Source organism: Humulus lupulus, chromosome 8, assembly GCF_963169125.1.
Source record: "Humulus lupulus chromosome 8, drHumLupu1.1, whole genome shotgun sequence".
In the NCBI taxonomy this organism is placed as follows: Eukaryota; Viridiplantae; Streptophyta; class Magnoliopsida; order Rosales; family Cannabaceae; genus Humulus; species Humulus lupulus.
The window spans coordinates 32,522,690-32,539,639 of NC_084800.1; the positions used below are offsets into that span (position 1 = coordinate 32,522,690).

Here is a 16,950-nt window from a genome sequence, read left to right on the forward strand (position 1 = left end):
AACACTGTATGTAATTCTGGAAAAAAAAAATTACACCTTTAATTAGCAACAATCAAATTACAGAAACTGAAAATATATATATATATATCATGCTCATTTCAAGAAATTTACAATAAGAATATTTAAAAATTTCCTCGCCTGTCCGCACCTTAAAAGTAGTATTAGAAAGAGCACATGCGAATACACTACTTACCTCCACCAGCACATGTGACCAAAATGATCTTAGCCTTCCTATGATGTCCTACATACATGCATGACCAAATACGATAAGAGAAGTTTAATGCAATTCATTATTATATATTGTCTATTTCATGCTCTAAATGTTAATATTTCTAACATATGAGCATTATAATATTATCAATTCTGAAATCAATAACAAGATCAAACTTTATTTAGGGTATTGAATTGAACATATAGAGATAAAACATACCTGACATTGAGTCTCCAATGTTCATCTTTGAATCTCTCACGATCTACACAAAGATGATTAGAAAATAGCAATACAATAGAGAACTTATGGAGAGCAACCCTTACCAAAACCACATGCTTATCTGCACCCAACAACATATATGTTCTATATATATGTCTCGTATGCCTTCTTACCCGAAGGGGTATATTGGGTCTATTGGGCTTATATTATTAGATATGGTGCACTATGGTTTAATGGGCCAACCTATAGTCTTTAGGGTGCTACCATGTGCCTCAAATGCAATTAGATTAATATTAACCATCTCATTATGGTCTTTAACTATTTGTAGGCACTCTAGAAAATGATTGTGATAATGGAATTATGTTTGTAATTATATTAGTCCATATAAAATTCTAAGATTCTCCCACTTGGACAATATAATCAAACCACCATAATATTGTCTAACACATATATGGCAATCAGATAAATCATACATAATATTATACCGATAGGATACAAATATTACATATGACTTGGCCCTGTAGACATTTAAATATCATAACAACCATTAACTATCAAACCAAACATGCATGAGGTACGATAGATTGAGACTATGCGCATTCATCTCCTTTTGTACCTGTCACTTCGATGAACAATAGTATATACATATATAAACATATATACATAATAGCAACAAGAAGAAGTGGCTTCAATTATCATTATGCATGTTCAAAACAAAACACAAGCTATAAGCAATCCATACAAAATACTAGCATGTTCAATACATAAATAACAAAACTCCCACTAAGCTCAACAAGCTAGGCTCCTGACAATCCCATTCGAGCAACGTGTTCTAAAAACACACATACAGGTAAGCCTTTCGTTAGTGGGTCTGCTAACATGCTAGTGGTAGGCGTGTACTCAATAGAAATGAGGGACTCAGCGACTTTCTCTTTAACAAAATAGTACTTTATATCAATATGCTTTGAGCGAGAAGTACTCCTAGTGTTCTTAGAGAAAGCTACTGCTGCGGAGTTGTCACAATACAATTTCAGCGGCCTCGAAATAGAGTCTACAACACTCAATGCTGAAATGAAATTCCGCAGCCATGTTGCTTGACAAGTAGCCTCATAACACGCCATATACTCTGCCTCCATCGTAGAAGAAGTTGTGAGTGTCTGCTTGACACTTTTCCATGAAATAGCTCCTCCAGCCATCATATAAATGTAGCTTGAAGTGGACCTTTTATCATCCACGCATCCTGCATAATCGGCGTCACTGAACCCAACTATATCAAGAGTGTCAGCTCGCCGATAAGTCAACATATGATCCTTTGTACCCTAAAGATACCTCATGACTTTCTTAGCCGCTTTCCAATGGCTAAGACCAGGATCACTCAAGTATCTACCCAACACGCTGACAACAAAAGCAATATCAGGGTGTGTGCATACTTGAGCATACATCAAGCTACCAACCAGTGACGCGTAAGGAACGACTTTCATTTCATCTCTTTCTTTATCATTTTGTGGACATTGAGCCTTTGAGAACTTGTCACCCTTCACTATTGGTGCCTTCCCAGGAGAACATGCATGCATATTGGATCTTTTCAAGATCCGATCAATGTAAGTCTTCTGAGACAAACGAAGAATACCATTAGCCCTATCTCGAAGAATCTGAATCCCAAGCACATAGGAAGCCTCACCAAGATCCTTCATATCAAAATGGCTAAACAAAAGTTGTTTTGTCTCAGACAACAGATCTGAATTATTAGATGCAAGCAGGATGTCGTCAACATACAATACTAGAAAAATAAAGCTGCTCCCACTGACCTTCATGTATATACATTGATCTACTACAATCTCCTTGAAGCCATTTGCAGTGACAATCATATCGAACTTGAGATACCACTGCCTTGATGCTTGTTTAAGCCCATAGATAGACTTTTTGAGCTTGCAAACCATGTGTTCTTTGCCAGACTTCTCAAAACCAATAGGTTGAGTCATGTAAACATCTTCAAATAAATATCCATTCAAGAAGGCAGTCCTCACATCTATTTGATTGAGTTCTAGATCAAAATGAGCAACTATAACCATAATGATTCGCAAAGAATCTTTGGTGGAAACAGGTGAAAAGGTTTCTTTGAAATCAATACCTTCTGTAACGCCCTGGTTACCCCAGAACAGTTACGGTGAACGGTGGACCGGAAATTTGACTCACTACCTGAGTCCTTTGGTCAAAAACGTGCTCTAAGTGTAATTAACAGGTTAAGGTATAAAACCAACAAAAAGGAAATGGATATTTTCATTACAAACTGCTCTGCAGAGCTAAACAAAACGTTTACAAGTGGTTCTCAGTATAAAATGGTCATTACTGTTTTAAATTTACAATCCCACCGACCTAAGCAGCAAAAGTAGGATAAACCCCCTAGTTCCTCTGAGAACTCCTTGGCCGTGGTGGTCAAGCGGCCGCATATGTACACATCACCACATTAGCTCTCCACTCAAGGCTAGGTGAGCTTTTCTTTCCCTTTACCTGCACCACATAGCACCCATGAGCCAAAGCCCAGCAAGAAAACATAATACTTTTCATAACATTATCAAATGATTATCATTATAATCACACTGAACATAAAGCTTTCGAACAAACGAGCGAACATCACATGTTCTAGCGGGGGAGAGTGGCTGCTAGGTAAGTCACTAGCCTCCAAGCGCTTATTTCATTCATCGACCCTCGGGGTCGGTCTGGCATTAATGCTCTTTGAGCCATTCAATGCTAATAGTCGATTGGATCTAATCTCTGTTGGCTTGCGTGATCCACGCTATGGCCGTCCTGACTAATGAGTCAGCGCTATGTGACCAGTGTCCAGTATCACTGCCGAACCTGACTAATAAGTCACAGCTTCACAGCTGATACTAACACCTTTGCCAATTCTGACTGATGAGTCAGTGCAACGTGACCAGTGCCCAGTACCACTGCTGAACCTGACTAATGAGTCACAGCTTCACAGTTGATACTAGCACATTTGCCAAACCTGACTAATAAGTCAGTACCACGCACAAGTGAGCAACTTATGCTAAGCATTCTATATTCAATCCATGTCCATATTACATAACCAACATGCCTCACAAATTTCCATGCATGTCACACTTGAGGTGCAGTTTTCTTACCTCTGGTTCGAGCAAGAACGAACACAAGAACAACCCTGAGAACGATCAACCTTTTGGTCCTTTAGCGGTTACCTGGTCATAACCAATTATGGGATTCCATCAATAAAATGAACAATAAAAGGTTCCCAAACCAAAACCTAACCTCCGGGACATCAAACACTACTCAACCGGGTAGAAGGTTCAACCCCGAGGCCTTAGGCTTGAATCCCCATGCTAAAAACTCCATTTTGGCCAAAAATGCCTTAAGGGCCGCGGCCCTCCTTGGCCATGCCGCGACCCGCCCCTCAAACAGAGGCGCCCAAACCCAGCAGCCCCCAAGGGCCGCGGCTCACCCTAGCCATGCCGCGACGCAAGCTCCAGTTCAGCCAAAACCCCTGTTTTTCTTCCCTTGCGTTTTCACTTGGAACCAACCCTTCAAACCCAATTAAACACCACCCAAACCTCTTTCAAATACCCATTTAAACCTCCAAACATCACCCATAACTCTCCCCCATCATAACCCAAGTAAAACACCACAAGAACTCCCCTTGATTCCAACTTTCCACACCAAAATCAAGAGCTGAAATCTAACATTAAGACAGGGAAAAACCAGAAAAAACAATGGATAAAACTCACCTCAAATTCGAAACCAAACCCTCTTCAATGGCTGAGCTATGTCTACAACCTCAACCTTCAAGTTCCCTAGCTTAATTCCACACCTTGAGCTCAAAACTCCAAAGAGGAAGAAGAGAGAGATGAGCGTACGGGAAGGATGAAGTAAACTCTGTTTTTGGTTCTGTTTTTACAGCCATCTAAAACCATGTATATCCAAATCCCAAATGACCAATATACCCCTAGGTCATTTAAAGCTTCTAAAACTACTTTAAGGGTAATTTTGGCACTTTCCACCTACACCGTTAATGATAATTAACGCTTCCCAATTCCCGCTAATCTCAATATTCTCAAACACCAATATGTCACATCCCGTTACCCTTTAATGCCCGGTAACACTCTAATCATTAAAACACCCCGAGACTCACCCCGAGCTTAAGCCTGTTATGACCAAACCGATAATTAACATTCCTTGATCGTCTCCTGCCAAATGGCTCGAACAAACCCACATCATAATGTGGTCTCAAGATATGTCACCAACATGCGTACAAATAATCAATTTACCCTCAACGGGCCAAATTACCATCACACCCCTGTAATAAGAAATATGGACTCACATGCATGCATTTCACATCATATCATAATATAACCAACATGTACATGCATTTATCAATTAATAACATAATTAAGAAAGTATGGCCCTCCCGGCCTACTGTTCACGCCGTTAAACACATCGAATAATTCGGGGCATTACGCCTTCTCTCTGGCTATAGCCTTTAGCCACAAGCCTAGCCTTATACCTTTCCACTTACCCATTCGAGTCACGTTTGATCTTATACACCCATTTGCATCCAATGGGTCTGCAACCTTTGGGTAATTCAACCAACTCCCAAACTTCATTTTGTGAGATAGAATTCAACTCATCTTTCATTGCATACATCCACAATACAGATTGAGGACTATTCATAGCTTCTTGATAGGTAACTGCTCAAAAGTGTCTCCCACATCAAACTCATGTTCATGTAAATAGACAAGGTAGTCATTAGGAATAGCAGACCTGCGGGTTCTCTATGATCTTCTCACCATAGCTTCATCATCCCCAATATCAATATTTTCACCTTGTTCTTGATTTTGAGGTTCATCATGAGTTTCTACCGGAATCTGTTCAATCACAGAGTCATCAATAGGAGCGGAAGCGACAGGTACAGGGACAAAAATGCGTTCTTCCCTAAAAACAATTTCTCTTGACCCTTGACTTGAACCAAATTCATCCTCAAAATAGACAGCCCTATCTGATTCTATAACTCTGGTGGTGTGAGATGGGCAATAAAATCTAGAACCCCTTGATCCAATGGTGTAGCCTACAAAATAGCCACTAATGGTCTTCGGATCAAGTTTCTTAGACTGTGGATTATAGGGCCTCACTTCTGCTTTGCAACCCCAAACATGAAAATGACGCAAGCTTAGTTTCTTACTTGACCATAGCTCATAAGGCGTCTTTGGGACAGACTTGTTGGGCACTTGATTCAAGATATAAGCTGCAGTCTTTAATGTCTCACCCCATAAAAACTCTGACAAACTAGAATGAATCAACATACATCGCACCATGTCAAGAAGAGTGCGATTTCTCCTTTCATAACATGTATTTAATAGCAATTCCATTCTGTTGGGGTGTTCCTGGCATTGTATATCTTGCATCAATGCCACATTCCTGTAAGCACCTAGCGAAAAGCCCGGGGTTCCTTCCATTTTCATCATAACGTCCATAATACTCTCCACCTCTATCAGAATTAACCACCTTGATCTTCTTCCCCTTTTGAAGCTCAACTTTCGTCTTAAAATCTTAAACGCATCTAAAGATTCAAAATTTTCACGAATGAGCTCTACATGGCCATAACGGGAAAAACCATCAATAAAGGTGATGAAGTATTTATAACCACCTATGGCAGGTGGAACAAAAGGTCCACATATATCAGTGTGAATCAACTCCAACAGTCCTGTCCACCTATCTATTTTACTCTTTCTAACCTTGGCAGTTAATTTTCCTTTAATGCAATCAACGCAAGTAGTGAAATCTACAAAATCCAGACCTTGAAGTATCCCATCTTTGATCAACATTTATATTCTGTCTCTAGAGATATGACCTAAACGTTTGTGCCACAATATAGAAGATTTCAAATCTAATCATGCACGTTTAGAGCCACAACAGTATTAAGACAAGAAGTAGAAGAAACAGAAGCAACATCATGCAAATCAAGTTTATATAAATTTCCACATAAAGTTCCATTTCCAACCAAAAGAGAGTCACGATACAAAGTGAGTTTTCCAGTCCCAAAAAGAAGACTATAACCTAGCCTATCCAAAATAGATACAGAAATCAAATTCCTCCTAAAAGAGGGTATGTAAGCAACATGCTGTAACTCCAAAAAATGTCATGTATTCAACTGTAATCTAACTGTCCCCAAAAATTCAACTTGGACTTTTGTATCGTCTCCCATGTATACATTCTGCTCCAGACTACTCGGTCTTCTTCGACTTGTCACTGCCTTTCTTCTCTAGGTGAGCTTTGATCTTTCGACAATCAGCTTTCTTGTGCCCAAAATTCTGGCAAAAGTTGCACTTCCCTTTGAAAAACTCATTCTTATGACCATTAGAGAATGAGCCTGAATGTCCATTCACCTTAGGACTAAGAGTCCTTTTCTTGAGAGATTTTTGGTTACCAGAGTTATTGGAAGTGAACTTTCTATTGTGGGGATTGTTCGGATTGTTAGGATTTGTCACCATAGAGATGCTTCTTGCCCTACCTTTTCTCATGTCCTCCTCTTCCTTGGCAAGAATAGCAGACATTTCCCCAACAGTCCATTGCTCTTTCTGAGCATTATAGCTTGATCTGATCGCATCAAACTGAGATGGAATGGTCTCCATCACCAAACACACCATGTAATCCTCACAAAGGTCCATACCCATGGCCTTAAGTTTGTGATAATAGCTCATGAGCTTGTCAATATGAGCCCTGATGTCACTTGAACCATCATAAATGGTGTGATGGAGCATGTTCAAGTGTTCATTCTTCTCATTCTTTGAGAATTTTTTGGTACTTTTCCTTAATGGAAGCAAGAAAATCCTTCGCATTTTCGGACTTAGGAATACTATCACGAATGGATTCATCCATGTGATATCTCATGAGCATCAAGCAACAACGATTGGAGTGTTCCCAATCCTCATAGGATTTCTTGTCCTTTTCAGTGGCATCGTCAGCGGGTTTAGGTGGTTCATCCATTCTCAAGGCCAAGTCCACTCTCATAAGAGTTAAGTTCATCATGAGAGATTCAACCCACTACTTGTGGTTGGTTCCATTCAATGTCAACATGGCAGAGGTTCTCAGAATGCTTACAGCTGAATGAGAAACAAGAGCAATAACTATTAAATACATGTTATGATAAACCATGTCATTTGTGCTCTTTTCTTATCAATATATGATCGCAAAATAACAAATGACCATTATGTATGCTAGAGTTCTTAGACAAACACACAAAATAGAACTCATACACAGGTAAGAACAATCTATTAAACATTATAATCAAATACATTAATTTACTATCGAAAGGATAGATAAATTGTGATTCATAATGTTTAATAAATTTTCTTCACCATATTAAGCATCCTTACCAAGCAATTATTATCGATAGGATAATTAATTACATATATAGATCTTAATGTAATTTTGGAGGAAAAACATAAAATTTAAATAAATAATTATTTAAATGTTCCTCTTTACTAAACAATATACATGCTTATTCTTACGACAGGCAAGAAAATAAATAATAATTGTTGACAATATATAATAAGATTTATGCCATAAAAGATTAAATATAAATACATTTATGAAACCAAATTCATGAATTAATCTTGTGCATAAACATATACAAATAGTAGGATATGAGAATAGGAGTGAAATGGTAAAAATTTGGCCAAAAAATGACCCCTCACGCGCCCCCACGCGCCCAAAAAAGCTCCTTTTTTTTAAATAAGCCCATACGACATGTAGTTTTTGGAAAAACGACATGTAGTTTTTGGGAAAACGACATGTAGTTTTTGGGAAAAGGACACGTAGTTTTTGGGAAAAGGACACGTAGTCTTTTGGAAAAAATGACATGTAGTTTTGGGAAAAACGACATGTAGTTTTTGGAAAAACGACATGTAGGTTTTTGGAAAAATGACATGTCGTTTTATAGCAAAAATGACGCATATTTTCCCCCTTAAACGACATGTTGTTTTTGCCTGACAGAGGGAAAACGACGTGTCGTTTTTCGTCATCCCTGACCTCTAAAAATTGGGCATCCGGGTCGCGTTCGACCCGGTTCGGCCCGCAGGTCCGACCCGACTGCAACTACCTTCTCCAGCCACCATTTTGGCCAGTGTAACATGGGTTTTCTTCCTCTCAATGTCGTCAACCACCTTAGCATATCCATCCATTCTCCTCATTTCCCAACAATAAAGGTCAAAACAACATGAAAACCAAAAATGGGTTTCCACCATTGTTGAGCTCTATGAAAAGCTCGATTTTCACAACAAAAAAGCATTAAATTTTTGCCCAAAAAAAATACCTAAAACCCAATACTCATTATCAAACCCGATTTCCCATTAACATAGCATGATTTCGAAATTTCTCGTGAAAAAAATCAGATTTTGAAAAGATTAGGTATATATCAAAATTTCAAACCCTAAAATCAAGTGAATCTGGCTCTGATGCCAATTGTTAATATTTCTAACATATGAGCATTATAACATTATCAATTCTGAAATCAATAACAAGATCAAACTTTATTTAGGGTATTGAATTGAACATATAGAGATAAAACATACCTGACATTGAGTCTCCAATGTTCATCTTTGAATCTCTCACGATCTACACAAAGATGATTAGAAAATAGCAATACAATAGAGAACTTATGGAGAGCAACCCTTACCAAAACCACATGCTTATCTGCACCCAACAACATATATGTTCTATATATATGTCTCGTATGCCTTCTTACCCTAAGGGGTATATTGGGCCTATTGGGCTTATATTATTAGATATGGTGCACTATGGTCTAATGGGCCAACCTATAGTCTTTAGGGTGCTACCATGTGCCTTAAATGCAATTAGATTAATATTAACCATCTCATTATGGTCTTTAACTATTTGTAGGCACTCTAGAAAATGATTGTGATAATGGAATTATGTTTGTAATTATATTAGTCCATATAAAATTCTAACACTAAATTTACTGAAAGAAAATGCCTACTTCTCCTTCTGCAACTTCGATAGTATGCTGAGAATGACTCTGCTCAACACCTGACACCACACCAACCAAAACTATCAATATATAAACATCATATTACATATGTACTTTTGTACAAATTGTTATCATAAACTTTATCCCAGAAAGAATTGTTGACTTTCAGTCTATACTTTCATCTACCTATGCCTAGAAAATTATCGTCTTTGCCCGAGCAACAATGCTTGATGTAATACTGAAAAAAAAAATTTTACACCTTTAGCAACAATCGAATTACAATTAAAAACAGAAAATTTTCAGCCATATTATATACATCAAGAACGATATCATGCATGAAAAAGCATAAGTTTTTTATATGTAAACGTATATATATATACTAGTTAGAATGTACGTGCAATGCACGTTATGTTTTGCACTATATATGTTTGAGTTTAAAACATAAATATTTAAAAATTATATAATTTCCATAATAAATATTAAATATGTGAAATAATGAAAATATATTACATAGTATTAAAATAAAAATGTTGTGTTAATATTTAAAAGATTTAGTTAGGTAATTTATAAACTAAGACGAAGATTCAACTACTTCCTCTAGTTGCAATTCTTGAATAGAGTAGACATTAAAATTCTTATATTGCTATTGCTTTAACTTTTCTGGATCAGCATAAATTTGTATTGTCCAGCTCTTTGTTGACAATTTTTTGCTTAGTCTTTCAATATATTCTTTCTTCTCCTGAGAAATTATTTTTATAGGTTTAAGTTAGTGTTGAAAAATGATATTACTAAAATTTGTTTAGTATATACAATTTTTTTTTTTTAAACACAACAAACCTCTTTAGAATGTTCCATTAATTGTACTGCAGAGCAACCCAACATCTCTTCTGCTACATGGCCGAACATAATTACAGATATACTTCCAGTGTTCTCATTGATTTCCGCATATGCCCTGGCACTGAAATTGATATGATTTTCATTTGAGCATTAGTTTATTTTAAGAAGATACATTTTTTAGAACGTTTAAATTATTTAATACATACCGTGGTGTTGCAATTGATCTACTTCCACATTTACACACAAAGTTTTCATTTTATGTTTTTGTAGTTCCTGAGTTACATGCAGGACATGACATGTAGTAGAATATTTGTGCTAAGTTTGTTAGAATTATTTTTCCTTGAATCCAGAATTTTGCTATCTACATCAATTTATTTGGAATAGTCAGTAAAAATGTTGGTATATATATAATTTACTGGAAAATAATAAAAATCACTTTACCTCCACTGGTTGTAAACTTTTCATCAAATCTGCAATATTTCCAACCTTAACAATTTCACGAATCCCAACAGACGATAGGGAGACAGATGGTTATGTACACGATCTTGCAATGATACTTCTTATTTTTAATTTATTTTTATCTGCCCTGAATAATAATAATAAAATAAAGATAAATGTTAGAAAATCTTATTATGTAATTAGGTTTAATTAATTAAAAGCTAATTGATATGTATTTAAGAATTACCATTTTCGCATTGTTGTTGCTTGTGGAAGTGCAGGATTTATAGTAAAGTTACTTGATGAAGTTGTTGACAAAGTTAAACCTTTTTCACAATGAAATAATGTTAATGAAAAAGTATATATATATAAATATATATTTTTTTATATAATTTATAAGATTGTGACTTATAATACTTACCTCTGTATGATTTGACAGATATGTTTGTTGCTAATATGATTGGTTTTTTATCGACAATTTCAGATATCTTTTGGGCATCATATTTGACAAATTGACCCCACATGGTTAAACAAATTGGATTGAAACTAAAGTTTAAGAAAATTTGAAATAGTTAATATTTAAATAAAAATATATATTTCTTATGTATTTACAAAATTGAATTATTTTAGGTTGTCTTCTTACCTCTTATCAATGAGATAAATTTCTTGGATTGTTTTTATTCCATGCATTGTCGTTACATCTTTAGCTGGGCTCATTTTTATTACAACTGCTAATAGATCTGTATTTTTGGATTTCAAATATTAGGGATTCGATAACGAATCTGCAATAAAAATTAGTTTAATTGTTATAACAAAACTTAAATTAAATTACCTATGTTTTTAGGTGTCATTTTGTAAGGCTCCAAATCTTTGAAATTGACTATGTCATATTTTAGTTGTTGTACATGGTCGTCATTTTCTGATAATTCTTCTATTTTGGTCTTTGAGTTAATCGTCCATTGATATGGATGGTCTCCAATTTTGTAACGTGGATTTGCTTGTATAACACGTGCATTGGTGATGTAATATGATTGGTAAACATTTAAAGAATCCTCCCAAGTGTGGATATCAGACTCAAAAATTGTAGCTTGTACTTTATTTCCCTGTGTCAAAAATAAGAATACATTGAGATTATTAAGGTATAATCTGTTTTTTTTATTTGTAAATGAATAATTAAAATGATAAATATATTATTTAAAATTAGTGAAGAAAATAATTAGTTTACCTCTTTATCAATAAGCGTCAGATTTTGATATTTTAATAGTTTTTGTGGGCTTGTTCGTACAACTGACTTTTCAGAAACTATCATCTTAATTGTCCAATTTTTTGTAGTTGGATCAATATCATTTATTGATGTGTGCATCATGCTGTTTATTTCTTCAACTTTTATGAAATACACATAAATATCAAAATATAAAAATTATTTAACAACAATATAAAATAATGAATAAAATTAAAGATGGAGTATATAATATATAATGAAGGAGAAATAAAAAAAAATCAGATAAACATAATTGGTTTAAGAAAAGTATTTGCAAAATTTAAATTAGTTTTGGCATAAATACTTATTGGTTGAGATTTGTCTACTGAACTACTATTATTATTATGCTTTAACTATATGAAAAGGAATTTTACTGACCTTTTAAAGGTTCCATCAAAACTTTAAAAGGTTCCATCAAAACTTTAAAGAAAAAACTACAATGTATTACTTCAATATCCCTAAAAAGAGAAAAAAACTTCAATAGATGTGTATTTAGTTTGCTTAATTGTTGAACATGAATGATAAATTTGTAGGAAAATGATCTTTTCCTAAAATGTTTCGGTTGACAAGGTGACATCAAGAACTTGATACTTAACTAAAGTTATGATAAAAATGTCATGTAATAAAACAGAGTAGACAACATAGTTTAATCTTAAATGTCGAAAAGTAATAATGATAGTCTCACTCAGAAAAGATAAAGGAAATATGCATGTATACAATTTCCAACAGTTAAGACAGACCAAAATAATATTCAGCAGTAAGATTCCAAAGACTTTATCAAAAAGCTGCATGATAAGTACATATACTATATTATAGACTGAAAGTATAATGAAAGAAAAGTATCCACACTATGTAAAGATCAAATTAAGAACAATTACGATTGTCTTAATATAAGATTTATGGCAATGGATGCATCTTTTCTCAAATGTTGCATTGTGAATACTAATAGTTGTGTCTTATGGCAATGGATGTATCTTTTCTCAAATATTGCATTGCTTCATTGAATATTAATGGTTGTGTCTTTATATATATTTATCTGAATTATTACAGATATTATATTTTTTTGGAAAATTAAAACTTTACAAAAAAAATAGAAATGAAATTATTTTGGTAGGTAACATTTCTTAATACTCATATTATTTCAAAGTTCCCTAAAGTTTATTTCATTTTTATCCTCATCATTATATTCTTCCTGTTTTTCTAGCAACCAGGTTGAACCCTTAATAAAACCAAGACTAATATAAGGCTTCACTTGGTCATACATTAGTAACTTGGTGAATTTAGCTCGTCTACCGTTGCTCGCACCTGGTCCGGTGTTCTTGTACTCTCTGAAGAACACAGTGCTGCAGCAAGTATAATGCTTCAAACTCACCAAATATATAGGCAAACCATGTGCCTAACCACTCACTCAAAACAGAGAACATCCCAAAATTTACCAAACACACCCTTTGACCTTTGATCTTTGACCTTTTAAAGTCAACTACACTCTTACTCTCTTCACACCAACTTTAACAGATTCAATCTTAGTCAACTAAATGAACTTGAATCATGAAATCAAGCACATAACAATTAAAAAGCACAGATTTAATCCAAAATTTGAGATAATGGCATAGATCCAAAAGAACAATCCCAGATCTAATACATGACTATAATTCAATAGTAAATTAAAGCAAAAAATAATAAAAATTTGATAGGTGACAATGCTCACCATGGCCTTAGTATTGGAGTAGAAGGATCCGATGAAGTTAGGCTTATCCTCCTCCTTGAATCTGATACCGGACCCGAGCGGGTGAGCAGAATCGTACTCGAATATACATCCAGTGGCGTAGTTGAGAAGAAGAAGTCCTCGCTCCCGAGTAATGTCGGCGAGGTTCAAGGTCCCGACGACGTTAGTACGGATGGTCTCGACCTTATGCGATTCACACCAATCGACGTTGGGACGGCCTGTAACGCCGACGGCGTTTAACACATGAGTCGGCTTAACGGCGCCAATATCGGCTTCGATCGAGGCGCGGTCCTCGAGGCGGCCGGAGTCGTACTCGAAGTTGATTCCTTGCTCTTTACAGATCTTACTAAGAAGGCCGCCAATCCAGCCAGTACGGCCGTAGATCAAGAACTTGATCGGCTTATCTTGACCGTCCATAGCTAGAAAACCCATTGATCGTCGCCGAGCCGAGGCTGAGGGAGGTTCAGACAGTATGAGCAAGAGAACTGAAAATGTGGGCGAGATTTGAGATTTGGATCTTAATTTATTTATCAGTGACCTTGAGAACCAATTATGTCTGTATATCATTAAAATAGGAGGTTTGATGAGATAAATTTTAATTATGGTTGTAAATGGCATTGGTTGTGTTTTATGGTAATGGTTGTGTCTTATGGTTTGATGAGGTTTAATAACCAACTGTTAAGTGCTCAAATCTGTTAAGTAGTGTTAAAATCTGTTAAAACATACCAAAATCCGTTAAATACTAAACTCTGTTAGATAGCCACTAATATAATAGGTAAGATATATATATATTTACCTTAGCAAGATTCATGAGGTAAAAGAAGAGAGGCTTCTTGGTTTTGAAAACTTCAATCCGAAACTTGTTCTTGAAAGCATCTTCTCCGTACTCATTAGAATCACCGAGTTCAACAATAGAGCAACGATCGAAAAGACTCGTTATAAAACTATTCACATCCTTACAATCCACGAAAAAGATTTATAAAAACAATTGTTTTAGGGTTTAGAGTTAGGGTTAGGGTTTGTAAAAACAAAATGATCTTAGCTTTGCATTCATGTACTACATATACACTCATAACATATAATATAACTGAAACTTCAAGAACGATCATGCATGAAAAAACATAAAATTTTTATATGTACGCATATATATATATACCTTAGCGAGATTGAGATAGAAGAAGAGAGGTTTTTTGGTTTTGGAGACTTTAATCAGAATGTCGTTCTTGAAAACCTCTCTTCCGTACTCGCAATTACATATCTCCACGCCGATACCGGTGCCGGTGCGGTAGCCGCCATTAACGCCAACCACCTCCTCCCCTTTCATAGCTACCATCGTCCACCTATACTTCTCAGTCTAACTCTCTAACTCTCCAGTAAGATTATTCAGTAAAAAAAAACAATGGGAAATTAATGGAGACGAGATGAGTTTTAAATAGGCTGTGTGTTCATCTGCTTGACCAATGGGAAACTGACGCGCGTTTAGCTCGCGCGTTTAGCTCTGATTGGTTTCAAGATTTGAAATCTGTATTAACAGTTAATTATGAGAACTGAGGCTCTTTCGTCAGTCGGTCTGGATGAGGATCTGTCTATTTCCTGTCTCTTTACCTCGCTATCCAATCAAAAAATTAATTTAATTTTTTATTATATTTTTTTTGTTTGGATTATTTTATTCGGTGAGTGTGGTGGCTGCCGCAGTAGAGAGAGAATAGTGTATGTGTGAGTGGCTGCCGTAGTAGAGGGAGAAGAGGTTTTTTTTAAGATGAGAGAGAAGTGGCCGAGTAAGTGCATTTTATTTTCTATCTTAATACGCCTGTTTCAAGTTAACTTAAATTAAATAATTATCATTCGTTTTCTTCTACAAAATTAATCTGAATATCTCAACCATTTTATGATGATAATTTTGTATGCTATATTAATTTTTTATTATTTGTTTCTTAATAAATTATTTTAAATGTATTATTATTTCAATTACATACATATTTCACATAAAAAAAATCATGTTAAATTTTTTTTTTTAAAAGAAAACTGTATTTTTTTCATCTTTAAATTGATTACACTTATCCAAAATATAAATTAATTATCCAAATATTTAATAAATAATTTCTTATTACTTATTTCTTTTTTTTTCTTTGTGGCAATGAAAATTTCATTGAAAAAGTAAATGTAGTGTCATACAATTTAAAATGACTATAAATTGTCGAAGAAAGTCAGGATAACATCTAACCAAATAAGTTGTATATGTCCATTCTAAGAGCATGCGCATCTAATCCATGAGCAGTCACATTGATCGAACGACGAACATAAATTAGGGACACTTTTGGAAGTTCAGATAACATACTTGTTATAACTTGTAACAAGGACTACTCAAGGTCATTGTAAAATGTATGTCACTTAGTGTAAGAAGACACAAATGCGAAACAATGTCTCTACAACATGCACTGAATGTCCTAATAAAGTGAGAAGATAATCCAACGCTACCATCAACACCTCACATTCTCCTTGGATCACTAAGAAACAACTTACAAAATAAAAACATTAAGAAAATAAACCAACATTATTAACCTTAAATAGATACTAACAATAAAATAGATAATAAAAGAACGATGTAAGATCTAATTAATAGATATATTTATGAATTATATAAATGTGAGTTTATGTGTTTATTGTTTTCTAACACCATTAATTTTGAAATCATCTAAATAAGGTAAATAAACTAAAAAATAAAATAAAAAGTAATAAAGTTATCCAAATAAGTTAAATAAATTGAAGAAAAAATATTAATAAATGAACCCCATGATAATTTCTCATCACATATTATAAAATTTCATATTAAAGTATTTAAATTACTTTATCAATTATACTTGCAAAACTATAACAAAAAAATATTTATGTGCTTAAATTTATTAATTTTTTTCTTTTTTTAATTATTTATTTTGTCACGTAACCTATTTTGTTTATCCAAACATATATGTAATAGTGAAATAAGATATTAATATACATATTTTCTTATTTTTTGTTTAGTTTTTTTTATGAGAAATTACTTATTTTAATTGGTCTAGCCATTAATTAAATAATATATATTTGTATATAACTTTTTGTTGGCTTTAATTTTTTTTATATTAAATAATTAAAATTTGATCAAATAAATTTTTTAAATTCATATTTTTAATTTAATTTTATAACTAGAATGTACTATATCTTTGTTGACTGTCTTTTTCGCTATCAACGTTTACGAAAGA

General features: G+C 34.4%; 1 protein-coding gene across 1 annotated transcript; it reads right to left on the reverse strand.

The window, feature by feature from the left end:
• Positions 1-13,076: 13,076 nt before the first annotated feature.
• LOC133793656 (bifunctional dTDP-4-dehydrorhamnose 3,5-epimerase/dTDP-4-dehydrorhamnose reductase-like) lies at positions 13,077-14,185 on the reverse strand. Its single transcript, XM_062230958.1, has one exon. The coding sequence runs from the start codon at positions 14,141-14,143 to the stop codon at positions 13,532-13,534; it is 612 nt and encodes a 203-aa protein (XP_062086942.1). The 5' UTR covers positions 14,144-14,185; the 3' UTR covers positions 13,077-13,531.
• Positions 14,186-16,950: the final 2,765 nt, after the last annotated feature.